Source organism: Fukomys damarensis, unplaced genomic scaffold (assembly GCF_012274545.1).
Source record: "Fukomys damarensis isolate Sample0158 unplaced genomic scaffold, DMR_v1.0_HiC HiC_scaffold_21, whole genome shotgun sequence".
Classification (NCBI taxonomy): domain Eukaryota; kingdom Metazoa; phylum Chordata; class Mammalia; order Rodentia; family Bathyergidae; genus Fukomys; species Fukomys damarensis.
The window spans coordinates 31,927,977-31,955,441 of NW_022900933.1; the positions used below are offsets into that span (position 1 = coordinate 31,927,977).

Here is a 27,465-nt window from a genome sequence, read left to right on the forward strand (position 1 = left end):
AAAAAAAAAAAAAAAAAAAAAAGAGGAGTTACCAGTACCCTCACTGGTATGGTTTCCCCATGATACAAATTATATCATAGGATAAATTCCAAACAAAGTGTCATGTCAAAGAGAAGAAACTTATTTTGGTGCTTGATGTACAGTCAAGCACTCTTGAGTGATAGAGTATCCAGATTTCAATCTTGGCTATGTAACCTTGAGCAAATGTCTTCTTTTGCCAGCCAACAAAACAGAGCTAATAACGGTAGTATTGGGTTTGGGTCTGGACAGTCCCCAAAGGCCTCATGCACTCGTAGGCAGGGCTCATGGAAGCTGAGTGGGTTATGGGGGGTATAGCTGACTGCCTTTTAGGAGGTGGGGCCTGGCCAGAAGAGATGGTCACTGGGAAGGATTTATCTCCCTCCCCAGCTCCTTCCTTCTCTCTCTGCTTCCTGGGTGCCTTGAGCAGCTCTCGTCTGTCAGGCCCCTCTGGTGAACTCAAATAAACCTCTCCTTTTTTAAATTGCGGGTTTCAGGAATTGAATCCCATTGACAAGAATGTGACTAAGGTAGTATTTCATGGGCTCACTAAATGAAATACTGTGTGTAAAGTCCTGTCTTAGTCAGCTTTTGGTAACTACAATGAGATACCGAAGGCAAGCAATTGGTACAGAGAACAGGGTTATTTAGGTGCAGAGTTCTGGAGGTTCCACTCCGTGATCAGTCAGCCTGTTGCTTTTGAGCCTGTAGTGAGGCAGCAGCACATCATGGTGGGGATACATGATGGGGCTCACCTCAAGGCCAGGTAACAAAAGAGAGATTGGGGTCCCACGTCCCCTGTGAGGGCAGGTCCCAGTGACCTAAGGCCCTCTCACTAGGACCCACCTCCTAGAGGCTCCATGACCCCCTCATGGTGTCACCCTGGGCTTCAGCCTTTACCACAAGGACCCTTGGGCAACACTTAAAACCCAAACCATAACAGGTTCCTAGACTGTTTGGCATGTTGTAAGCCTTGTATATGTATACTTGCTATTTACATTTTATACCTAGAATGATTTATTATGCCAAAAAGTTGCACCTGATTTCCCAGATAAGCTCATCACCTAGGCATAGTGGTGTACACCTGTAATTCCAGCCCTCTGAGAGACTGAGGCAGGAGGATCACAAGTTCAAGCCCAGCCTGGACAATTTAGTGACTTAATGAGACCCTGCCTCAAAAAAATGAAAATGGACTGGGGCTGTAGCTCAGTGGGAAGGCCCTAGATACCATAAATCCCAAGTACCATTAAAAGGGGGTTATCTTAACAGTTCCTGTCCTTTTGATGAACTCAGTAGAATTGTGTATCCCCTGTGAGTGACTGGCTTGGAGACTGTTATAGAGTTAGGCAAGAGTCTTGGTTCCTAATTCACTTTACATATGGAGCACTTGCCTTGTGCAGTGTTCTAGCTGGATGTCATCTGGTGGAGATGAGGGTGCTGCAGGGATCAACAAATCACTATAGCCCTCTGAGAGCAGTAAGCCTGGTACAGAAGAAAGACCTGTATACACAACTGGAGTGTATTGCTTATTGTGGAAGTGGGGACCACCGAAATGGAAACAAATGCAGGCACTTATCCAGAGTTTTTTAATGGAAAGAAGTTGGCTCCCATCACTGTACTGGGTCAGAGAGGCAGCGGGGAAGCTGGTGGGGGGAAAAGGAGGCCTCTGGTGTGCACAGATTAGAGGGTGACGGTGGAGGGAAGTGGGGACCGTGAACCGGAAGCAGGGCACTTTGTCTCATTGGTTGGGAGGATTTTCCTGTCCTAAGGCTGCTGTAACAGTCATCCGTGAGGTGACTTCCACAACAGTGACTTACTCTCTCGCAGTCCAGGAGGCTCCAAGTCGGAAAGCAAGGTGCTGATATGGGTGGGTTTGTTCTTCCTGCATTCTGGAGGAGAATCTGTTCGTGCCTCTCTCCTGGCTTCTGGTGTCTTTGTGTGGCTGCTGGCAATTCTTGGTGTCCCTTGGCTCCTAGATGTGTCACTGCCATCTCTGCATTTGCTGTCCTGCAGCCTGTTCTATCTCTGTGTGTTCTCTCCTTTCCCTAAAGATAGCCTAATTTAGTACAAGCCAATTCAGTGTAACATTACATTTTCAAGACCTTATGCTGCGCTCTCTTATGGACTGAACTGTATCCCTGCACCCCGATGCATATGCTGAAGCCCTGATTCTGTAGTGTGTGGATCTTGGCAATGGAACCTTTAAGGAGATAGCCAACATTAAGTGCTTCATAAGGCTGGAGCCCTAATCAGATAGGACCGGTGCCCTTGAAGGAAGAGGAAGAGACGTGGGGGGTGCACACGAAGGGAAGATGCTGCCGGCAGGTGGGCAGAGAAACCTCACCAGAAGCCAGCTCTGTCAGCACCTTGATCTTGGACTTGGGGCCTCCAGAATCATGAGAAAATACTTTTTTTCTGTTGTTTAAGATAGTCTTTGGCACTTTGTTTTGGTAGCTCAAGAAAATTGCATAACACCTTATTTCCAAATAAAATTATAGACTCAGGTTCTTGGTGATAAGAAAGGAGTCCTGAATTTGGGAGGACAGCATTCAGTTCACTATGGGGGCCTCTTCAGCTTTCTCTGGTTGGTAGGTAGTCCTCTCTCTGTCACTATAACAAAATACCTGGGGTAATTAGCATATAAAGAAAAAAAGTTTATTTGGCTCTTGATCTTGGAGTTTCTAATCTGTGATTGATTGGCTCCACATTTTGAGCCAGTGACAGATCAGCAAGTTATGGCAGAAGCACATGGCAAAGCACAGCCTCTCATCTCATGGCCAGGAAGCAAAAAGAGAAACAGAAAGGGCTGGAGAAAGGGATGTGGGTTTCACAGTTCCCCTCAAAGGCACAGCCCCTATGGAAAGGGCCCTCCCACAGGCCCCACCTCTTACAGAGTCCGCACCTCTCAGTAGCACCTCCCTGGGGACCAGGCCTCAGCACATGAACCTTCGGGGACATTCAGGACCAAAAGTGTAGCATCTGGTCTCGAGTTGGAAGTGGGAGCCAACAGTGGCAAGGCTGGATCCTTGACCAAGCAGTGACTGTCAGGGCCAGCAGCTGCAGAGGCTGTGTTCTCCTGTGTGGCTGCCATCGGCACTATGGGTCAGTGTTCTGTGGTCCTTTCTGGGTGGGCCATCGTCCATTTGCACATTCGGGCTCTTGCAGGTCTGTGGCTCACTGACTGTGAGGCCAAGTAGAGCAGCTGATCTCTCTGGACAACAGTGTCCTCCCCTTTCCTGTCGGGGCTCAAGGAGTTTTCATGGGGCAGTGCAAGGATGTTGGGCATCAGAGAGGGAGAGGTGGGGGTGTCAGGATCAGCCAAGAAACCATCTGTTCCTATGACATCAGTGAGCCCTTGTCCCCTCCTGGGTGGAAAACTGAGCCGCGTAGCACCTGGTGCCTGGTCCAGTTGTAAAAGTCTATGTGGCTGCTCCTGGAAAGAGCAAACCTAGGCTTCTGATCATATTTTTATTTTTTTGCAGTGAATAAGCTCTTTAGGAATGAACTGAAAGAAAAGACTCCTTTTCATGGTGGTTAAGCCAATGAATTAATCTAGTTATATTTACTCCTGTTTGGGACCAGTATGGGATGGGGTAAAACTGAGACATGACAACTGTTGCCCATGAAAGGCATTAGATTTTCAGCAAAGTTATTTTAAATTAGAGAATTTAAGGAGGAAAAAAAAGTCACAACTTTTTGCTTTTGGTTTCTGGCACCTGGGTGGTTTCTAAAACACATACGTTAAATAAGTTAGAAATGACAGAAAGTTGAAGCTATTTAAATGATTTTGCAGCCTTGCCACTTAGTTTTCCTAGTTTCAGAATATATGTCAGGGCTTAGAATGCGAATTTATTTTTAGCCAGGATAAAAAGCAATTTGGAGGCAGTTTTTTTTTTTAATTCAATTCACAGTTTATATTCTGAGAATCAACTAATTGAAAGGTTTAGGAAAGATCAGCATCCACCAGAAAGCACATCTGTAATGACAGTGTTCCATTCTCAGAGAATCCTTGTGCACTGGCCAAGGGGCAGTTTGGAAAGAACCAGGAAGGGCTGCAGCCCCAGACAGGCAAGGTTTTGGGGATTTATCTTCTTCATGTGTTGATAAGCTATTTGGATGCAGGGTTGAAAACAGAAGCAAAAGGATTTTGGATTCTGGGTAGGAAGTTTGTGCAGTGGCCTAGAGAAGAGTTGCTGCAGGGTGAGGACACAGCAGCAGCTGTGGAATTGGCTGGTCCCAGGGAAGGCTGGGGGTTGTGGGGGCAGGTGTATCAGTCCATGTTCACTGTGGGACATAGAAGCACCCTCAGTAATTTATACAGAAAGGAATTTAATTCAGGGAATTAAATGCTTACAAAGTTGCAGGAAGGGCCAAAAGAGTGGTGCCGTGGTCTAAATGTTTGTTCCCCAAATTCCTGTGGGGAAACCCAATCCCAAGGTGATAGCATTATAGGGCCTCTGGGATGCCTAGGTCTTAAGGATTCTGCCTTTGCAATTGGGAGTAGTGCCCATATGAAAGAGGTCCCAAGAGCTGCCTGTTCTCTTCCACCAACAGAGGACATGGAAAGTGGGAACTTGATCTTTGACATTCCAGCCTCCTGAAGTGTCAGAAATGAATTCCTGTTCTTTATAAGCCACCCATTTTAGCCTGTTTTGTTATTGCAGACTGAATGGACAAAGACAAGTGGGCAATGGAATGATCAAATTCAAAAACAGCCCACGCAGGAATAAGTCAGTGGGTACCATGGCAAGTAGAACCCCTCAACATGTCTCTGTGGCCTTGATTGCCCATGGAAATGGCAGCAAGAAGAACGCTCTGCCTCTTTCTTGCCTTCAAACCCTGCAGGTTGTAAGAACCCAGTTTTTGGTCAGAATCATAGCTACAAGGGAGCCGGGGCTCCTCAGAAAGAGAAACAGGGTTGATATGTATGACCTAGCCTGGCACGCATTGCCAGCATCCTCTATGAGGGGATTCACAGAAGGTGCTGAGATGGATGTTGGATGCCTCTTGGCTTGTTCGCCCATCTCAGGTAGTGAGGGAACAGGAAGTATTGCAGACTCTGCTGGGATTTCTTTCCTGCTGGTAGTGGGCCATTCACTGAGGATGGACTCCTAAGACAGCCAAGGAGTGATGTTTAATTGGCTGCTGGATATATTAGGTCTTGAGCTCAGAAAAGAATGAAATTTGAGAGAGATCTGTGAAGACTGGAAAGTCAAAGCCAGGGAAAATGAGTAGAGGGAAAAGAGTGTTGGGGGCAAGCCCTGAGGACACCAGCATTCAGGGGTTCTGCAGAGGAAAGGGAACCTCTATGTGAGATTGAGTCAAGGAAGGAACAAGAGGGGTCAAAGAAGCTAAATGGGAACATTTCAGGGCCGGGTCCCACAACACAGATGAATCCCTGAACATTTTTCTAAGAGAAAGATGCCAAGCAGAAGGGCTACAGGTGACATGGTTTCATTGGTTGGACATTTTGGAGAAGGAAGACTACTGGGAGAGGAAACGTGGGAGTGCCAGGCCCTGGGAACAGGGAGGGGTTGACTACAAAAATGGATAGATGGATGGATGCTTGGGTGGGTGGTGAATGGGTATACAAATAGGTGGGTGAATGACAGGTCCATTCACTCCTCCACACATACATTCACTGTTGTGTAAATAAGAACTGATCAATTCTAGTAAGTGCTTCAAAGAGACGAAGAGAGGTGAGTGACAGGCTGCCCGGGATCCATGGAAAGATTGATGCCTTAGATCTCTATGTGAGTGAGTCCTGGGTGATAGGTGAAACTGATCTACAAGACGCCATGTGCACCACTTCTTTCCAGAACAGTTTCTTGCCACGAACCCTAGAGCTTCCAGGAAAGGAGGCCTTAGCCCCAAGAGGCATACCTGTTGTGGGTAGAAGCTTAGCCAACAAGAGCGTGGCATTGGCTGGGCCCCACTTTGGCTGCTTCTCTCACCGCCCAAAACTGGCTGCAAGACTAGGTGAATCCTTTAGCCACTCAAAGCCTCTACTTCCTCAACTGCAAAATGGGGGCCACAAGCTGCTCAGAATTGCCCGGGAGATTTGAGGGCTTTGAAAAGTTAGTGCCACAGCCTTTGCAGGTTGACATGGGCGCCACCATCTCTGTGAGCTTGCTCTGAGGCACCTACTTGCCCCGAGTCAGACACTGCTGCTTTGGTCTGCTCCTCACCATCATAGCAAGCTTGTCTATCATGTGTTTATCTGTCCATCGGCACCAAGCAGACGGGATGTAAGGACACATCCACGAGACTCAGCACCTTGCCTAGTGCATGTACATAGTGCTCAGGAAACACACACTGATTCCTACGCTTTCAGGATCCAGGCATTTTCCAACCCACTGCTTTTTGAATACTTTTGGTGCCCTCTGAAAGTCAATCACCCTCTTAGATGAAGCTGCCCTGATCAGGATGCTCATGATATGCAAAATCTCATTTGATGGTTCCCGGAAAGCCCAGTGTCTGCAGAATGGGTACCTCATAAGTACTAGTTGAATAAATGTATTCATTTTGAGAACTAGCAGCAGTATTGACAAAACTGTAAAGCCTCTAAGGGACATCATTAATTCAGAACATTATCTATGTGCCTTTTTGTATGTAAACAAACACAAACCACAGTGTCATGGAGCATGATGTGGTATGCCTGTTATCCCAGGATTCTGAGGAGAACACAAGTTCAAGCCCAGCCTGAGCAACTTAATGAGAGCCCATCTCGTTCAGAGTAGAGGTCCTGGGTTCAATCCCCAGTACCTTTCCCCAGTCCCCAATCCCCAGTACCAGGCTCCAAAGGCAAGAACCTTAAAGGGGGGGGTCCTTCCTCTGCCCCTCCTCCATTCCCTTTGCCTGTCTCCCACCCAGGATCTGTAGGGTTCTAGGATCGTCCCTGCTACCCTGATCTCAGCTCTGCCTGCAGATAAATCTGTCCCTTCCCTACACTCCAACCCTGGATTTCTGCAGCTTAAAGGCTTAGTTGTGACCTCAGAAACCATGTGTGTGCCCTGCTAATCCTTCCCTCCTCCTGACAGGGATTTGGGCAGTAGAGATGCGCGCATCACGCCCTTGAACACAGCCCAGGGCTCAGTAAGGAGTGGGAGGAGCACGCAGGTCTCCCTGGGGACACGGAAGCTGCTCCTGCTTGTGGCCTGGGTGACTTGTTATTCTCCCTTGTTCTCCGCTTTTGTTTTCTCTCCTACCTTCATAGACCATGTCCTCCAGAGCTGTGGGGACAGAATGGTCCCATCGATTGACAGTTCTCCGATTTAGCTCACTTAATCCTTCCAGCACTGCAGCCTGCTGTGTATGATCCACACTACTAGGCGAGGGAACATCCCCAAGCTGTTAGCAACATGCCAGGGTCACAGAGGTCAAAGGGCAGGGGGCAGAGACACCTCCTGAAGCCTCTGTCCATCTGCTTCTGTGCTGGGTGTAATGACCTGTCTGCAGTTCCAAGTCGTTGCTGTTGGTGGCAAAAGTGGAGGGACAGGGTCCCCCCACAAACCTTGCCAGGTTTTGGAGGATCCTACCTTAAAGACATGGATGGACTGGGCTCAGTACCAGCTGACAACTGGGGAGGGCAAGTGGCCCTTGGCCTGCTGTAGCCTTTGCTGTCCATGCCAGCATGTGTCCCCCACCCTGAGGATGGCTGTGTCATCACGCTGTTTTTGCAGCTGTTGCCACTGAAGAGGCCGAGAGCCAGAGAGGTGCAGTGACTCAGCCAGAGAAGCTCATGGGTAGTTGAGCCAGGACTCCAATCTACAGTGCAGCATGATTTCTGGTCTCTGTTTGTAAGTCTGGGTACCCCAAGCTGTTCATTTCCCTCTGTGAGCCTCACCTGAAGGCAGAGACATGTATGGCTACAGCTCCTGCCTCATGGGTTTGGAATGTGCTAGGAATATGAGTGAACCCTGAGAGTGGAGGATCATAAGCAGCTGGGAACTCTGCTGGTCAGCTGCAGGCTTTTCTGGAAAAATCAAGGCCATGGTCGGCGTTGCTGTCCTCCATGGTCACCCAGCATGCACTCCGACGTCCAGAGCAAGTCAGCAGGGCCAATACAGGCATCTGTTCCTACCAAGGACCAAGCCGTTTATAACCCACATCCTTGGCCTGCTGGAGGCCAGATGATACATCCTCAGTGGTAGGGAGGCAGCACCACTTGATTCTGACCCTAAAGAATTCATAGGATGGGATAAATCACCGGCTCTCACAACACTGGTGTGGAGATCAGGAAATGTCTCAAATTCTCATGCCAGAAGTGTCTATTGATCTGCGCTGAAGCATCCCAGACAATTCCGTTTCTCCTGGAAACAAGATCCTGGCCCCAGGAATGCGAGATCTCTCTCTCTCTCTTTATAATTCTCCATCTGTGTTCAGAGAAACCTTGAAGCAGAGCATGCCCTGGAACTGGCAACGGCATTTCTGTTAAAGAAGGTTGATTTTTTTAAAAGTGAAAGAATCTTTTTTATTAAATTCTTTTTCTGTTGTTGTTGTTGTTTTGGGTTTCTGGAGACAGGGTCACGTTATGTAGTCCAGGCCGGCCTTGAACTCACTGTGTAGTCCAGGCTTGCCTCAAACTCATGACGATCTTCCTGCCTCAGCCTCCTGAGCACAGAGATTATAGGCATGCACCACCATGCCTGGTCTCATTAAATGGTTCTTGTTTCAAAGTGGGAACATTTTCTGGGTGCCTGGGGAGCTGCTGTTTTCTGTTTCTTCTTGTAAAAATCTGATGTTAAAAAAATTTTAAACCCCATAAAATGAAGAAACTATCATTTTCAGAGCTTAGCATCAAATCATATTTACAGAGGAGGGGTTTCTGTCCTGGACATTTAACGGGCACTTATCAAGTTCCTATTGCGAACTTGGTGGCTTTCCTGGTACTAGATGGTTGGCAAGGGTGAGAGCATTCTAATAGGATGAGATGATCTAGATTATTATTTTTGTTAGTATTTTACCACTGGTTATTCAAATGATTAAGATCTATAGAGGCTCTATTGAGGATGCAGTGGTGAACCAGGTAGCTTGAATCCCTGACTTCTGGAAGCTCCTAGTCTTTCTGGAGTGATACGGATCAGTAAGGGTGTGAGGCCTGTGGAAGTCGGCGTTCATTCATGGAAGTGCTTCTCCATCAGTCATCTCAGGAAGTAGGGCAGGTCATGTGTGTTCTGAGGCAGGGAAGTTGCTCAGAGCTTCTAGGAGCTACAGGGGTAATACTGAAACCCCAAGTGTCTGATTTCACTTCTTTCCACATTCTGGCTATTATGGGTAATGTAGCTGTGAGCATTTGTGCACAAATTTTTGTGTGGATGGTGTTTTCATTTACCCAGGATACATGTTTAGAAGTGGAATTGCTGAGTCCTATGATAACTCTGTTACATATTAATGAACCCCCAAAGCTGTCCCATTTTATATTCCCACCACCAATGGATGAGAATTTCATTGTCTCTATGTCCTCGCCAACACTTGTTGTCTGTTTTTTGGGTTGTAGTCATCCTAGTGAGTGTGAAATGTTTTACGTTGTCCCCAACTTATGAACATTTGACTTGCAGACTTTTACAGGTGTACTGTACAAGATTCACAAGGGCACTGTATAAAACTTGTGCTGTTGGGTTACAAACAAATCCAACTCAGACACATACTCCTGGAACAAGACTTACTCCTAAGTAAGGGATTTACTGTATACAAAGTACAAAGCTCATCTAAAATCTGATGCACTCTAAGGTACTAGACTGTCTGTGGGCAGTCTGGTATGTCAGTCCCCAATTTGCAGACATTCGAATTGTGAGCTTTCACAGATACAAACGGACCCTGCATTATGAACATTTGTACATGCAGACAAATCACAGAAGCAGCTCACGTGTCTGCTGGACATTGTCACAGTTGTGCTGCTACCTGCTTACCATGCTCAAAAGTTACAATAATTTATTTACCGTGTGTGTGTGTGTGTGTGTGTGTGTGTGTGTGTGTGTGTGTGAAAGATGTGTGAGACTCACTTTGTCAGACTTACAAATTAATCTGACTTAGGAATGTTTTCCTGGAGCAGAACTCATTCATAAGTCCGGGATTTACTGTATCTGACAGTTTTTTCCCAAGGGCTCTGGTCCACCCTGGACTGAGAAACAGCTGCCCCTCTTGCTGCTCAGTCCAGACTGGTGGGCTCTCATTTCTTACTGGACTCCCAGAACCTAAGTGAGGTTTGTCCCGGGTCCTTGACGTCTAATGCTCCTCCGTCTCTTCTTGTCTTCCAGCGATTCACGAGTTCCCCGCGGACCTGTTCTCCAATAAGGAACGACAGCACGGGGCTGTCCTGCTGCATATCCTTGGTGTAAGTAGTCCTCTTGGGTGTGGCATCAGTAAACTTGGTGTCGTGAAGCCTGTCTGCATGGTGTGGCAGAAGCCACAGCACACCCAACATTTGTTTAGTCTTTGTAACAGCTCTGGGAGGAGACAGATGCTGACTGGGCCACCTTCTCCGTGATGTTTTAGGTGACTTTCCCAGTATCGGGTGGTTAGTGGCCCCAGAGCCCACACAGAATGGGGCTTTTTCTTGTGCCTTTTGGGGCTTTTTCTTTTATAAAATAGGATGTCACCACCCACTCCCAGAGCATAAACATGAGTGGATATGCATCCAAGTGCATCAGATAGATGACGCATAAGTCCTCCATAACTATCATGATCCCCACAACTACCCTCAAACTGTACCACTGCACTGTAACTGCAGATGGAATCCTTGATGCACTTCTAGAACTTTCTTCCATAGTCAGATAGACCCTGATGACATGTGGTAGAGTTCACGTAGAAGTTCAGAAAAGAATAATAGTTGAACCTAAATTACAGGTCTCCTGACTGTGACAGGGTAGAGAAATAAGCTCCACCCAGATCTCCCGCCTTACCTGTTTTTATAAATGAAGTTTTATTGGAACACAGCCCTTCCCTGTCAGGGCTGTGGGAGTCATGGTGGCTTTTGAGCTTCAGGGGCAGGAAAGAACAGTTTTATCGGGGACTACATGACTCATAAAGCCAAAGACATTTACTTTCTAGTCTTTTATGGGAACCATTGTTGGACTGTACTGAATGGTGTGGGAAAACACCTAGTCTAGCTGATTTTTCTGCTTTGGATCAACCACGCCACACTTCCCAACCACCCCTCAATGTCTGTTGTATATTTAAACCCAACCAAGTATTAATGTTCTTAAAGAGATAATTTAAAAAGTGGAATCTGGAATTCTCACACAAACAGCAACAATCAGAATAATGAATGAGTGAATTTTTAATTAATAGAACAAACTACTTATGAAAATGAAGGTTTAGAGTGAGATTCACAGGCATATTTTAAACTACAGGCCTGTATATTTTTTTCTGTAATGAAGCTATTATCTTTCTAGAGTCTATCTTTATACTCTTTCCCTTCTCACTAAGGGAGAATGAGTTTGACTAATTGGTCCCATAGTCCTTTGGCCCTGGCTCCTGAAAGTCTCAGCATGACTGTGACAAAACTTTTCTTGTGGACTATCTCAGAGATTTTACAGGAACTCTTTAGAGCAGGAGTTACCAAACATGCCTCAAGGACCAAATCCAGACCACTTCTTGACTTTAGAAATAAAGTTTTATTAAAACACAGTCACACCCATACTAGGAGTCCTCAGATCCACACGAGCAGTTTCAACAAAGACCTTTTGGCCCACAAATCCCAAAGTCTTCCACACTCGCCCTTCATAGAGAGAGTTTGCAGACTTCTTTAGTTAGTAGGAAGACTTCAGCATAGCAGCCATTTTGTCTGCAGCCCTACAAAGTTTTTCATACTTTGCCCGGAAGCGGGAAGCAGTGTTATTGTGGGTATAAATTCACATCAGCCTCCCAAGACCTGGGGCAAGGTCTCCAGGCTGGCCCTCCAGGGACTGGAGCCATTGGTTTCAGCAGGGCATGGGCAGATGGTAACAAGGAAACAGTGCTCTCACTACAAGTGAAGTGGGTAATGAGTGTTTTAGACTTGTTAAGTGGTAATTCGAGATGCTTTCCCTCTTCAGCCTTTTGAAGGCAGACTGTGGTGCTAGAAAGGACGGGAAGGATAAAGTGTGCCTCCCACTGTCACACTGTGGTCACCAGCATGTGGAGGGCAATTTCCCACACACGAGGAAGCTCTTAGGTGGACACCAAGCGGGTGCCCCATCATTCAGTTCAATTCAGATGCCATCTGCTTGGAAGCAGTGCCAGGCCCAGCAGGCTGAGGGCTCAGCCCGACCACTGCCTTCGCTGGAGACGCCAGTTGCAATGACAGGCAGCCACACTGTTAACTGGCTACAAATCAGGATCCTGCATCCCCCTTGTCAGGCTGAATAATGTCCTAGAGCGACTCACAGAACTGCAGGGAACACATGCTTACATTTCTCTTGTGTCATGAAGGGTGTCACACAGGGGGCAGGGACATGGCCAGGCGGGAGAGACGCACAGGGCGAGGTGGGGCAAGGGTGACCTCCATGTGGTCAGCAGTGCAGAGCTCTTCCAAACCTGTCTTTTCGGTTTTTCTGGAGCCTTCATTACCTGAGCAGGACTGAGTACATCCTTGGCCACTGCTGACCAGATCAGCCTTCAGCCCCCTCCACTCCCCTGAGAGTAGGAATGAAAGTCCCAAGCCTCTAATGCTGCCTTGGCCTTTTGGTGACCAGGGCCATCCCAAAGCTACCTAGGGAACCCAGACACCGGCCATCTCGTCAGTGTATATACTGTCTTACCACCCCCAGAGATCCAAGGCTGAAGGAGCTGTGTGCCAGGGACCTGGAACAGAGACCAAATTTACATTTCTTACTAGGTCTCAGTACCACGGAGAAGAAAAGTCACAGTTATAACACGTGGCCTTTGGTGTAGTCCCCACTGTTTCTCTTTTCTGGGCCTCAGCGTCCCCATCTGTCAGTTCAGAGTTAGCAGGCAGATCCTGTCCCCTGGCAGCTTGCAGGCAGCGGGCTTGGGTGATGCGTCCCCTCAGTGGCAGGGCCCACACCAACCCCATCTTTCTCATTTCCTTCTCAGACTCTGTACATGTTCTACGCCCTGGCCATCGTGTGTGATGACTTCTTTGTTCCGTCGCTAGAGAAGATCTGTGAGGTATGTGGAAGGGACTTGGGGACCCTTGGAAAAGCCCTGGAATGATAAAGGACAGGTGGCATGTAAATGGTAGAGCAAGAGGGCCAGGACTGGCTCAGGGAGCGATCTGGACATGGCCCATGGTGGCGGTGGTGCTGAAACCACCCAATCAGCAGGGAGGGATGGTGCCCTCCCCCAGAGCCTGGCAATGGAAGCCCCTGCCAGTATGAAGTCATCATCCACAATGTTGGCATCAGCGCACCATGTGTGCCGGCCCTGGCATTTCAGTGCTGGGGACAGGAGCTCTGGCTGTCTGAGCAGCCGGGCGCCACACTTGACATGGCAAAGAATTCCAGATGCAAGAGCCAAGTGTGTGCCAGGACCCCACGTCCCACAACCTCAGCCTTTTCATATGGGGCCCTGGGGACAGGCATCAGGGTGGCCTGATGGACTCTTGTTGAGCTAGGGATCCAGAGATGGCAAAGCCCCTGCTCTCATGCTCCAGCAGGGAACAAGTGTGGGCACCACTGCCCTCATCTTCTAATCTGTGTTTAGATAATGGGGGATAAAACAGGCCAGGGTTCAAGGGGGAGCAGCTGGTTCTGGGGGGAAGCAGGAAAGGCTTCATCAGGGGGCCATTACTGAGTCAGGAGCTGGGAGAGTGAATAGGAAGTAGATGGCTTGGGGAGGGATAGGGGCTTCTGGGCTAAGGCCTGGGGGCATGGAGGGCTTGTGCTTAGGATCAGGGAGGAGTGGCTGCCCCTCTGCCCCAGACATGGGCCCAGTTCTGCATCCCCAGCTGCTCATCCACCCAGGTGTCCTGTCCACTGCCCTGTGTCACACTCCCAGGCCTGCGGTCCCCTATGTTTCAGAGACTTCATCTGAGCGAAGATGTGGCCGGAGCCACCTTCATGGCTGCGGGAAGCTCGACTCCAGAGCTGTTTGCCTCTGTCATTGGTAAGGCACAGGCTCCAGGGAAAGCCCATGCTTGGTGCCTGGACCAGCAGGGACATTTGTTAGCTCCATGCCCTGAGTTTCTTGTCTGTAAATCCAGAGATCCAAAGGGGCAGAAAGTGAATTGGTGGTTTCTCAGGGTGAAGATGATGCTAAAGAGCGTGAGGTTTCCTTTGGGGATGAAAAGGATGTTCTACAGTTAGACCCTGATTTTAATTGTGCAATTCTGTGAACAGATTAAGGCCCTGGACTGTATTCCTAAAGCAGGTGAATGTTATCACATGGGAATTCAATCTCCATAGATCTGTTCCAAAAATGGGAGCATTGGAGGAGCAGGTTCCTAAGGTTCCCCCACCTGGCTGGTTTTCCTCTTTGCACTCACAGTGCTGTGGTTGACTCTAAGAAGGACCTGTTGTCCTCATTGTGGGGACACTGAAGCATGGATAGGCCAGCCCATGCAGCCAAGGGTCTAGAATTCATGTCTCTCTCTCTCTCTCTCTCTCTCTCTCTCTCTCTCTCTCTCTGTACTGGGGGTTGAACCCAGGGCCACTGCACTGAGCTACACCCCTTGCCCCATTTTTTCTATTTTGAGATATGGCTCACTAAGTTCTTAAATTGCTACCCTGGGCTAAAAGTTGTAATCCTTCTGTCTCACCCTCCCAGAGTACTAGGGTTCCAGGTGTGCACCACCATGCCAGCTTCCTGTCTTTTCCCTCTTAGGTGTCTTCATCACCCACGGGGACGTCGGGGTGGGGACCATTGTGGGCTCCGCTGTGTTCAACATCCTGTGCATCATCGGAGTGTGTGGGCTGTTTGCTGGCCAGGTTGGTGGATGACTTCGTGGCCTGGAGGGCCAGGGCTTGTACTGTGGGAGACGAGCTTCTCTGGTGAGGTGGCCATGGGGACATCCAGCCTAGGCCAGGCCAGTCACTCCATTGCACTGACTTCCTCTTCTGAGCTGGTTTGCTCCTGGGGGAAGTGGCATTAATGTCCCTTCCCCTCCAAAGTCTGGAGGTCTGAGGGGCACAAGCAGTGTCCGTGACCTTGGCCAGCCCCAGGGCAAGTTTCATTTGGTAGTGACTTCCCACCAGTGCCACTTGCAACCTCATCGCAGAGGAAACCACCTGGTCGTTGGTGGTGCCTTGTTCCATAGCCTCAGGTCCAGAGAAGGACTTGACCTCAGGCAGGCAGGTTCCTTGTCAGGCCCTGCCTCGCCTGGTGGCCGGCTGATTGCTCCTAAAGAGGCCAGCGGCACCTCTGATCTCCTCCTCAGCTGGCTTCTGCCACAGACATTCCAGAACATCATCTCAGAGGACTAGGGCAGTTTCTACTACTGCTTAAGCACAGTGTTTGGTTCCATCCTCTTCCACAAATATCATGAAGATCCTGGGGTGGCCTGGGAGGACCCCCACACCCAAAGGGCACTAGGTAGTTACTGCACACTTCCAGCCCCAGCCAACAGCAGCTGCCACCTCTGCCCGGCAGGTAGTCCGTCTGACGTGGTGGGCTGTGTGCCGCGACTCCGTGTACTACACGCTCTCTGTCATCGTGCTCATCGCGGTGAGTTACCCCTGCCATCTCTGCCCCTGACGCTGTGGCCAGCACACATTGTCGTGTAGTGGCCAGTCCCACATGCCTTTCTGCCTCTGCTTTGCCTCCCTGTCCCAAAAACTCATAGCTGACGATTTGGTTATGAAGCAAATCCAGGAAGCAGCTTCGTGGCACAAAGACCTTGCAAAGCCCACACCAGTGGTCTGTGTGGTGACCCCGAGGACTGTGCTCCTCTGAGTACCTTCCAACCCCCTTGTAGGCCACTTGCAATTCTGCCAGACCCTGGTCTCAGAACTCTCAGGGTTCGCTGTCACTGAAGAGCGGAGTAGGAAGTCAGTGAGAGTCACAGAGAGGGCAGCTGGAAGCCAGGCAGGGGCCAGAAAGGGAGGTCCCCTGGGGTCCTTTCCTGTGTGGGGGTGACCTCACGGCACATGACAGTGAGGCACACTGCCAAGGAGCATGTCATCCACAGGGAATCACTTCTGACCCCAGAGAGCTGGCACGAGGGTGTGTGCAGATGTTAGGATTAGGAGTAGAATAGTTCTCAGCCTCCCCAGACAGAGAGCCAGTGTGTATGACAATGTGCCCATGTATTTGTTAGCTAGTGCTGTGTAATAAATTTCCCCCAAATGTGGCAGTTTAAGACCAACAACACTAATGAGCTCCTGTGGGGCAAAACTTGGGAGTGCCCCAGCTGGATCCTCCAGGCCAGGGTCTGTCAAGATGCAGTCAAGGCATCAACCCAGACAGAAGGATCTCAGTGCCCAACATGGCTATTGGCTGGCCTCAGGCTGTGCCTGTGGTCTCACAGCACAGCTCACGGATGGCTGCCCTTGGACCGAGAGTGAAAAGGCCCCAAGGTGGAAGCCAGTCTTTTCATACCCTCATCTCACAGGTGACCCTTCCATTGCCTTGAGTGCATTCTCTTTGTTAAAGGCAGTCATCGGGTCCGGCCCGCATTTCAGGAGGCATGAATGTCAGGCAGTGGGTTCAGTGAGCTGTCTTAGACATGCCTACCACATCCCCAAAATAAAAATGATAGGTAAAATAATTACCTAAAGACAATGTCAGAAAAATCAATACAGTACCCTAACTGTGCGTAAGGGAGAAATACGTTTAATATATAGTAAAATAATTTATCTTTCAGTACATAAATGTTTCAGCATGAAGATAATAGGAGATCCAATGAAGCAGTTGCCGCCCCCATACAATCTGGGAGCCCTTCAACTACAGATGCAGACTCATATCCACTGGGTTAGGCTTAAGCCCCAGGTGCTGCTGACATCATGACATGTTTCCAAAATAGTAAATGACTCCTTCTACAATTCTGAACAGACCAAAATGCATTCATCCTTTGCACGCCAGTAACTTTATTAGCAAATTCAACACTTTCTAAAGTTCCATAAAAATACTTTGATTTGTAAATTGGAGAAAAGTTTAAGGTTCAGGTCATTGTTTTTTCAGTTGCCTAAATATTTATCAGGACATTTAAGACTTGGACCAAATGCTGAGAAACTTCATGCGCAAGAACTCACCTCACACTGCATTGTATCTCTGTCCTTCACTGCCTCTAAATGCCAGTGGCCCAAAAACAGCTAGAAGTATCTCTATAAATGCCCCCAACTTCCCTGGGGATAGTCCAGTCCTCTGTTCTGTTGAATGTTCCTTCCTCAGAGCCTGGCGTTCAAAAGGCTCACATTCAGAAGTCACCTGACTTGTTGACTTTCTCTGAAATGACTCCCTGAACCAGCTCCTGTGTAGGCTGCCCACTGTGACAATCAGGAGAGGAATAAGTCCAGACAATGTTCCCTTGCCTTTCCTGCACCATATGTTGGGATCCTTGTGTCTCCAAGATCAGATTGATGGGAACAGGCTCCGCCCATCCTTCCTGTCCATTCCAAGTGATGCTGGGGTGGTCACAGGAGTCCTCCCCCAACTGAAGAAAGAGTATTCATCTGTGCCTTGTACCAGAGATACTAGGTAAAAGTTGTTGAGGGTATTAATTAGGGTTCTCCAGAGAAACAGCCAATAAGAGACAAATGGATGGATGGGTGGATGAACGGACGATGAGGACAGATTTGTTTGGTAGTTGGCTCTGGTGATTTTAGGATGAGAAGATCCATGATGCCCTCCACATGCTAGAGACCTAGGGAAATCTGTAGCGTAGCCTAGGCCAAAGGCCTGAGGACACAGGAGTCTACGGGTACAAGTCCTGGAGTCCGAAGGCCAGGGACCCTGGAATTGTGAAGTCCAAAGGCAAGAGCAAGAGAAAGAGAGAGGAGACAGAGGGCAAAAGCGCAAGTAGAGATTCACTTTTCTTCTGCGTTTTTGTTCTCTCACCCTCTAAGCCCATTAGCTGGTTGAGTGAGGGCAGATCTTCCTTACTCAGGACAATCCAAAAGCCAGTGTCTTCCAGAAACATCTTCACAGACAAACCCAGAAATAATACTGTACTGACCATGTAGGTATTCCCTAAGTCAGACAAGTATGACACCCACATTTAACTTTCACAATGAGCAATGCCAGTGTCCCCACTATCGCTCCCTTCACTTATACAAGCTGGATCCTCCCCTTGGGAATTCCGAAAGGAGTCACCTTTCATTTTTAAGAAAACTGCCCCCACTACACACACATATCCCATACACATAGGAATAGGTCCCTAGGTACCTTCCCAGTGTTTGAGACTCCTTGCGTTTAGCAACTCTGTCTCCATAATGAGGGGAGGCCCCTTCCAGATGAGTCCCCAGAAGAGAAGCAGCTCGGACTGCAGTAGAGCCCAGGCTCCTTCTCTTGGGAAGACCGAACTGAGCCAAAGCCACAGCTGCAGCACAGCGGGCCTGGGTTCCAGCTGAGGGCAGTCACTGAGAACTGGAAAGAGGACCCTGCTTCCTGCAGCACACAGCACAGGGCCACTGTGAGTTGGCTCTGGGTGCTTAGGGGTTCACATTGCCCTTCATTTGGAATAAATGTGTCTGCCTTTGTTTCTTTTGTCTTCTAGTTCATCTATGATGAAGAAATTATGTGGTAAGTTTTTACAGTTTATTTTACATTGCTTTTTTGTTAAATTTGCTGAATCTTTTTTTAAAATTATTTTTATAAACTTATGCTTATAACTTGAGAAAAGGGTATCTCCTGAGAAATCTGGGCTTCATCCTTTCAAAGTGAAAAAAATTGTTTCCCTCTGTGTCCCCACCCTGCCAAATGCCAAGATCCATTATAAAGCTAAAACAATGGCAGCACTGTGGAGATTTTGCACAGGGGTTAGCACAGGCTGATGGAGACTCTGGTAATGAATGTACCTATTTGGGGGGTGGGGCTGAGGCAAAGGTCAAAGGTCTGTGTCTGGGGCTGGGACTGTGTGTAGCTGAGACCACTGCTGGTACAGACCAAGCAACACACATCGAATCTCCCCTCCTGCCTTATCTGAGAATCCATTTCAGGTGCAATAAAGGTCTGTCAAAATCAAAATTTTAATTTTTGTGTGTGTGCTCCAGAGTCTCTGCCCTAAGCTGCATTCCCAGCCCTTTTATTTTGAGATAGTCTCACCACATTGCCCACACTAGGTTCAACTTTATGTCCCTTCTGCCTCTGCCTCCCAGAGTGCTGGGATTACAGGCATGTGCCACCACTCCGGTTTAAAAGAAAAAAAAGAAAGAAATTTTAGAAGAAAATATAGGGACTCTTCGGCCTTTCTTTTAAGATTATGGTCGGTTAACAGTGGTTATTCTGTAAATATTTTATTGTACAATTTTGTTTTATTTTTTCATAGAAGTAAGGATGCTTTTTAAATTTTTCCTTGTTTACATATACTACATTAAAATAAAAAAGTTTTAAAAGAAAATATAAGAACTCATTTTTATGACGTCCAAGTAAGAATTCCTTAAGACGCATAAAGGACACACTTCTGAGGAACATGTTAATAGTCACTCCATTCCAAAGCACATGAATACACCTCATGCTCATATGCTATACAATTTGCCTGCTCGTTACTGTGATGGACAGTCTGCACCTGTAGGTGATTACCTGTCGGAATACTCAGGTGATTGGACCACAGCATCACCTGTGTGCTGTGCACCTCTTTCTGGTCTCATCCTGGCCCCTACCCTACTGTGTCACCCCATAAAGCCTCTCTACCCTTAGTGTCACTTTCCTGAAATGCAGCTGGAGTTGGGGTGGTGGTTAAATGGTTTTCAGGGTCCATGGTAGGAAAGGAAGCACCTCCCAGTGACTGTCACCCACACCGGGCACATAGGGGCTTCTGTACGTGTCTGTCAGATGAACAAACAGGCCCAGCGGCTGTGGTCAGAGGCACAGACACCCTCACTCATGGAGCGAGCTGCATTTGCAAGAGAACAGCAACAGTGCTTTCTAGAAAAGCCCTCCTCACCACCAACTGTGAGGCACCTGTGCCCACAGGACCTTTCCCTGGGGACCTGGGCCCCTTCTGCTGCACCCACAGCTTGTCTGGACCTGACCAGAATCTCGAGTGCCAGGAGGTTTCCTTAGAGTTGAATCTCTAAAGCCCAGGATGTGACAGCCCTGATCCTTCCTTTTCCTGGGTCTCTGGGAGGTAGGGGCTCTGCCTGAGGCCTGTGAACGCCAGTGGTTGAGAAGGTGGCCCTTCAGTCTTCTCTCTCTCAGTCGCTGTGGAGACTCTCAGTGGCAAGGCAGCCTCAAGCTGGGGCACCATGCTCGTTCGCCTGGTCCTGGGCAGGCAGTGGAGCTGGGGGAGGGAGACATCCAGCTCTCATCCACTCCACACCATTTAATCCCAAACCCATGCCCCTTGTCTCTTCCAGGTGGGAAGGCCTGGTGCTCATCATCTTGTACGTGTTTTACATTCTGATCATGAAGTAAGTGCCTTTCCCCTTCATCCCCATCCTGCCCCATCTTTGCTTAGAGCAGGGAAAACCCTGTCTGATTCTGAGTCCCTCTGGAGCAGCCCCTACTGCCTGGTGGAACTCTGCTGGGGCAGCCAACGTCTGGGACAAATGATGAGACACTGCTTTGGAGGTGCTGTCTACAGCCAGGCGGGGGCATCGTGCCGAGTGGCTGGTGTGTGGAGGGTGACACTACTCCCCAGATGGGTCACCAGCGAGGACCTCAGTCCTACCCTGCGCTGGGCACCTTCCCTGTCCGACAGAGTGACCACTCTGATAATTCACTACCGCTCCTCCAAAGGCCAGGCAGCTTGACTTCTCAGGGCTGTTACATTGTCCAGCTGCAGGGGTCCCACTCATAGTCCTGGGGACATGGACCCAAACCGTCTCAAAACTCCCACAAGGAACCCTAGTCGGCCCCAAAGAGGAATGCAACTCTGACCCACTCTTTGAAGTGCAGATGGATGGACGGAAGAACCTTGAAGACACCATGCTGAGTGGAAGGAGCCAGTCACAAGGGCAAATTGTACATGTGGTTTCCAGAAGAGTCAAGTTTATAGAGACAGATGAAGATTAGAGGTCATGGAGGAGGCTCAGGGGATGAGGGGTTTTGATACAGAGTTGCTATTTGGGGTGATACACATGTCTTAGAAATATTAATGATGGTTGTACAACAGTGTGAATGTAATTAATGCCACTAAAGTGTGCACTTAACAATAGAGACTAGTCATAGTGGCAATTTTTGTTATATATTATTTTCCACCACAAAACTATCCATGGACTACGCCACATTCCGCTATCCCTTCTCCCTCATAGATAGGTGATTAATGAAGAATGACAGCACTGTGTGTGTTAGGAGAATCCCCATATTTAGATGTTTTCACAGAATACTGTGCTTTATTAAAATGGGTGACACCGGGCCGGGGATTTAGCTCAGTGGTTCAGTGGCCTGCCTTGCAAGCATAAGGACCCGAGTTCAATCCTTGGTACCAAAAATAAATAAATAAATAAAACGGGTGACACGCATCACAGTGCAGGAAAATGGTCCTCAAGCTTTCCCCTCTCTGAGGGTCCATCGGTGGGGAGCCTCTCAGGATGGTGGTGCTGGCTGTGAGTGATGCAGCCCATGGGAACAGGAGTTACTGCGGGAGGCAGGGGGCAGGGACAGGCCGCTGATGCCCCCTTTGAGCCTGTAAGCTAAGCTGAACCCCATTATTAGAACAGGCTTGTGACGTTAGAACTCAGTCATTTTCTTGAGCAAAAGGTCTCTGCTGTCCCCAGGAAGCCTCCTAATAGCTCAGTAGAAGCAGGTGACCCCAGACTGCACATCATTCCAGGGTTCCTGTCAGGAGACCTCATGGGCTCTGCTAAGAGCCCCCGGTTGGCTAGAACCATGCCAACTGCACAGGCCAGGGTGGGGCACAAGATCCACTGGACAGATGCCACCCACCTGGTCAGCAGGGACCCCTCCACTGCCCTGACCCCCTGCCTCACCTGACTTGCAGGTATAATGTGAAGATGCAAGCCTTTTTCACCACCAAAAAAAAGAGCATTGCAAATGGCAACCCAGCCAGCAACGAGCTGGAAGATGGTAATGACTTCTATGACGGTAGCTATGATGATCCTTCTGTGCCATTGCTGGGGCCAGGTAAGGCTGAGCAGACAGGAGTGGGACACTTGTCATGGAAGCCACCTCCTTCCCTTTCACATACACACTCCTACACTGGCACTCTCTTACCTTTGGTTACACTCACCCCAAATGAGGAGGGAGAATCCCACTTTAAGATTGGTTTTGGTTTAGCTATTGGAAAGATGGAGGGAGGCTACAGTAGGAAAGAAAGTGAAGAGTTGCATCTATGGGAATTTGCCCAGGGCTAAGAGGCCTTGCCTTTTCTAGTGATGTTGCCGTGGAAACTACTGGCTGGAGATGACATCAGAGTTCTGTCCTCATCCTCAGTCTCCAGGCAGGTGGCTCTGCAGCCACCACATCAGAAGGAGAGCAAGAACTGCCAGCTGGTGGATTCTTTCACGAAACCACTCAGGCTGGGGATGTAGCTCAGAATAGAGCATCTGTCTAACATTCATGAGGCCCTCAGTTCAATCCCCAGCACCAAAAAATAATTAATAAACAAAAAAAACCTACTCTTGGATTGGGGATTTAGCTCAGTGGTGCTGCCACCTGCCTCGCAAGTGCAAGGACCCAAGTTCAATCCCTGGTACAAAAAAAGAGCCTCACTCAATCTTATCACTTGGAGTGTTTTCCATATAAAATTTAAAAATGCAAAACCCAGCCTCTTGGCAGGAGAAGGGGGAACAAAGCCCTGTCACCACCTCACTTATAAAATGCTTTTTTATACTTGTGTTCTTAGTGAATATGCAGCTCAGCTTGCCAGATCAAGGTGCTGGCTGGTTCCCAGGGGACCTTGCTCACAGCCTGGGTCCCCTGACCATCAGCTGCCACGTGTTCCAAGCTGGTCTACCTCAGAGAGCTCACTAGAGGACACACAGTCTGCCCAGACCTGACTTGGGCTTGGGACAGTAAGGTGGAGACGACTCAGCCTTGGGTGGAGTGGCTAGGAAATCAGGCTGTCGTCGTGTGGCCCTCTGGGCAGCTGCCCTTGGCTTGGACACACAACTTCATGGTGTCACTTGATGGATGGCACCAGGACAGGGCATCCCAGGACAGGTGCTATGGTTCCTGCCTCACAATGCTCCACGGGCTCCTTCCTTCTGAGCCCATCCATCCCTAAGCCGCCCCTGTGACAGGGCTGGTTCTACCCAGTGGATCCATAGGGCCTGCCGTATGGCTGGTGTCCTCACCCTCTGAGAGGGAGGCCCAAGCACTGAGGCTCCCTGGGGAAGGAGCCCACTACTAACACCCTCCTTCCATAACCCCCTGGCGTCTTTGCCACCATCAAGAATGCTGCCCAGGCTCCACCGCACGCTAATCATCTCTGGCAATCTCTGTCGGCCTCTGTCTCCCTAACTCTCCTCCTCTTCTAAATTGTAAGTAATCTGCTCTCATCCAAGCAATAACACTTGCATTTAAACAATAAATAAACCCACCACGAGCCTAGCCCAACAGCGCACGCCTCGTTGGAGGTTAGTGTCCACCTCCACAAATGCATGGGCCTCCTGGCTGTGTCTTCTAACCCACACGCCTCCTGTCTGCTGAGCCTTGCTGCCTGTGTGGTGGGTGTGTGTGTGGTGTGTGCAGTTAGTGCATTAACTCTTGCATGGGTTTGCTCTCTGGACCTTCCCTTGCTACTCTACCACATGGGATCCAGTAACCAGTGCACAGGGACAGCTGTGCCATTCTTCACAGCCCCAAAGAGGGGACATCACTGCCTGCTTCCGTGTGCTGTATTCATGAATGGTCCAGGGGATCTGGAGGCCAACGTCAAATCCCTCAGGACACCAACACTCAGCATGTTTGGGAAGGTGGCAAAGAAGAGGTCCAGGGCTGGGAGTTTTGTTCAGGCTCGTGAGGGGAAGCAAAGGGTCAGAGAGAACAAAGCCCACCCCAGAGTGCCAGGGTTTGTCAGAACAGCCACCACGTACCCTGGGATAAGCAGGCTCCTCCCCTGGGTCTCTTGCCCAGTGTAAGGCCTAGGATCCAAATCGTTGATTTCACTGCTGGCACTGTGGAAAATAAAGTTAGAAGCCCCACTGGGAGGGTGACTCCAAGACCAAGCAAAAGGCTTGCATGCAGTCTAGAGCCATGCTTTCTAACATTTTCCACTGCTGGGGATCCTTGTTGATTTGTAAAGTTTCATCTGAGCCCCTAGGAAAAAGGGTCCCACTGCAGGGGTGAAATGCCCTATCTCAGTGGCCGGTACTGTGCTCTGTGAGGCTCAGGTGAGGAGTAGAAAGGCCCTGGCCATCAGCAAGGCTGGCCCAGAAGAGAGGGAGGGGGCACCAATTGATGGGAAGGTCGAACGTCACATGTCCGTCTGTGACTGGTCCTGTAGCAGGGAACACACTGGGCTCTGTCTGACATGTGGTGCTGCTGTGGGGGTTGCAGAATCAGTGATCCACTTTGGAAACAGAAGGAGCTGAAGCCAGGCCTCCAGACCTTCAGGCAGCCACCAGCTGTGGGTCCCCGGCCCTAGACATTCACAAGGGAAGGGAACGCCAGTGGTCCCAGCCCTGGGGTGCTATCCTCAGAGAGCTCAGCACTAATCATGGCATTGTGCTCCATAGTGAAGGAGAAGCCACAATATGGCAAAAACCCCGTGGTGATGGTGGATGAGATCATGAGCTCCAGCCCTCCAAAGTTCAGCTTCCCTGAGGCCGGCTTACGTATCATGATCACCAATAAGTTTGGGCCCAGGACCCGACTACGGATGGCCAGCAGGATCATAATTAATGAGGTGAGTCCGCAATACGGGAAGAGCAAGTGGCTGGGGATGGTCCTGGCTTGTTCAGACTCTTCCCCCATTATTTCCCCTGCACCTGCTTCACTCATGTTAACCCCAGAATGTTAAGGAGAAGTGGGCAACGCTGAAATCATTACCTGGCAGAAATGCCTGAGAAGCCCGGCTTCTTTGATCACACAGGGCAGAGGGGGTAGAAGGAGGTGACACCTGGTGTCATTTTACTGTCCTCAACCAGAGCCACCAAGCTGAGTTACCAAGGGGTCCTGACCTTCCCCCACCCAGTCCAGCCTGAGTCTGGACTGCAAGGGGAGACAGCGAGGATTGTCAGTGGGCAGTCTAGTCCCCTCCCCTGCCCAGTCTCTCTCTGTCTTTATCCCTCCTTACATCCAGGCCTGCGGCTTGAGTTGTTTCTTTCTGCCCCTTCCACAAGGCAGCAGATAGCAGCTGCTGCCCTGATCTCTCCTTGCGTGTGACCTTTCTGAGAGCGGTCCACCAGCCTCCCCTACATGACAGGCTTCCAGTCCTTCCCATCTAGTTCCTCAGCATGCGGCTCTGTCACCACCCTTGCATCCTAACTCAAGCCTTTTTTAATATAACCTTAGCTATCTTTAGATGTTTTTCCAGGTACAGTCCTCTGTTGACTCCTAAGCTAGAGCCAAGACTGACCCCCATCACCACCATTTCACACTGCTCTCCTACCATAAGTCTGTCTTTGTCCAGCTAATTGGACTCCAAGATGACCTTGCATTTAACCCTGCTTAAATAGCAAAATACTACGGCTTCATGCCCGGCTCTAGGTCTCAGGCATAGGTCCCTTCCTTCTGGGGTGGACCAAGTGTTGTGGACTCTGTAGAAAACAGTTTAAAGATTTCCATGCTATCTTACACTTCATGACGTAGTGGTCCCTGCCAAAAGCCAATATGAAGATAGTTAAATGGTCACTGCCTCTTCCTTTTAGAGCAATAACAGGATTCCACTTGCAATGATAATGGTCTTTCCTCCCATAACCACAGGGACAGGTGTGGGTGCACAGGGAGAGGCTGTCACTGCCTTGGGGCTCGTCTGCTATTCCTTGGTTTCCTGTGGATGTGATGACAAGGGATTTATGTGTCCATCATGTGATGATCATTGTCATGGGCCTCAAATTGATCTGTAAATAAACCAGATCAAGCAGAGGCCAGTAGGTTTTCATGAACAGAGGGGCCTATTGATTTATTGGCATGTTAGAAAGCCACAGACCGGGCAAGGAAGAGCAGCCGGGGTTGGATGGGCCAGAAGTCGCCTTTGACAGTGGTCACCATGAGATGGAAGGAAGGAAGGGGCTGGGTTTGGCCGGGGTCATTCACCTTGGAAACCAGTGCCAGGCCAAAGACATCCACAACCATCAGAAGGGAAGGACATTTAGATCTGATCCACATGGCCGGCAATCCAGGAGGATACCCAATGGCATTAGCCTTCCAGGGAAAGGCAAATTAAAGCCACGGTTCTGAATACTACTCCACATACACCTAAGTGGCTAAAATTAAAAGGCCGGACAATATCAAGTGTTGACAAGGATAGGAAGTAACCCGAGGGGATTGTTCCAGGAACCTGTAAGAATGAGAGGCTCGTGACTGTGAATGAGAGGTGAGTGACTGTGTGACCCTGTGTCAGTGGCCTCTGTGTCTGTCTTGCTCCTGTCCACGCAGCGGCAGAGGCTGATCAACTCGGCCAACAGTGTGAGCAGCAAGCCACTTCAGAACGGGAGACCTGAGAACGTGCAGAACGGAGACGTCCCCGGGGAGAACCCCGAGGACCCTCAGCAGGATCAGGAGCAGCAGCCGCCGCCCCAGCCGCCACCCCCGGAGCCGGAGACAGCGGAGACCGTCTTCCTGTCCCCCTTCTCCGTGCCAGGTAAGTTTGGGGGCTGCCGGGCCGTGGAGCCAGGTATCAGCACCCTCTCCGCTCTCTAGAGTTGACCCTGTGGGCCCAGTGTCATCTGGCTGCTGGCTCCTCGTGGACTTCATCTTTTCTGCTCGCTCTTTTGTCCTCTGCCCCCGCCACACCAGGCTCCTTGCTGCCACTCCCAGACGCCAGCTGCTCTCCTGCCTCAGGCCCTTTGCATGGTCCTTGCCCTGAGTGCACATTCCCTCATCACTCCTGTGGCTTGTTCCCTCATCCTTATGACTCTTCTTAAATGTCTATCATTGTGGCCTTCCCAGATCACTTTATTTAAAACACTTAATATTTTCCTTATCTTGCGTGTCTCCCCCAACTAAAATGCCGGCTGCACAGAGGCGGGTGTCTTTATCTGTTTTGTCTGACCACAAAACACCACTGTCCCCGCTTAGTAGATACCTGTGGAATGAATAAACTGAGGAGTTCACATAGAAGATCCCAGGACCCGTGAGGTCCTTCAAAGTCCTAGACAGGAAATGAGATCTTCAGATCCTGGGTCCCCGCATTGACTTAGAGATTTTTTTCCTGGTGTTCACCATACTGAGAGGCAGCAGAATTCCAGAATTTTCAAATCCCAAATGTGATTTTTTTTTCTGAAAAGAACCCTATGTTTAGCATCAGCCTCACTGAGTACCTGATTTGGGGGCCTGGAG

The 27,465-nt window shown here is 49.3% G+C and overlaps 1 protein-coding gene across 3 annotated transcripts in view; it reads left to right on the forward strand.

Annotated features, from left to right (window-relative positions):
• Slc24a4 (solute carrier family 24 member 4) overlaps nucleotides 1-27,465 on the forward strand; it is a 142,182-nt gene that overhangs the window by 84,198 nt on the left and 30,519 nt on the right. For 2 of the 3 annotated variants that reach the window (XM_010609225.2, XM_010609223.2), the window contains exons 4-13: nucleotides 10,278-10,354; nucleotides 13,057-13,131; nucleotides 13,983-14,067; nucleotides 14,785-14,888; nucleotides 15,550-15,624; nucleotides 18,614-18,639; nucleotides 20,415-20,468; nucleotides 22,001-22,143; nucleotides 24,699-24,868; nucleotides 26,563-26,767. In XM_010609225.2, the coding sequence (XP_010607527.1) occupies nucleotides 10,278-10,354; nucleotides 13,057-13,131; nucleotides 13,983-14,067; nucleotides 14,785-14,888; nucleotides 15,550-15,624; nucleotides 18,614-18,639; nucleotides 20,415-20,468; nucleotides 22,001-22,143; nucleotides 24,699-24,868; nucleotides 26,563-26,767 (1,014 nt within the window). The remainder of the gene's footprint in view (nucleotides 1-10,277; nucleotides 10,355-13,056; nucleotides 13,132-13,982; nucleotides 14,068-14,784; nucleotides 14,889-15,549; nucleotides 15,625-18,613; nucleotides 18,640-20,414; nucleotides 20,469-22,000; nucleotides 22,144-24,698; nucleotides 24,869-26,562; nucleotides 26,768-27,465) is intronic. The other variant, XM_010609226.3, reaches the window with a different exon arrangement.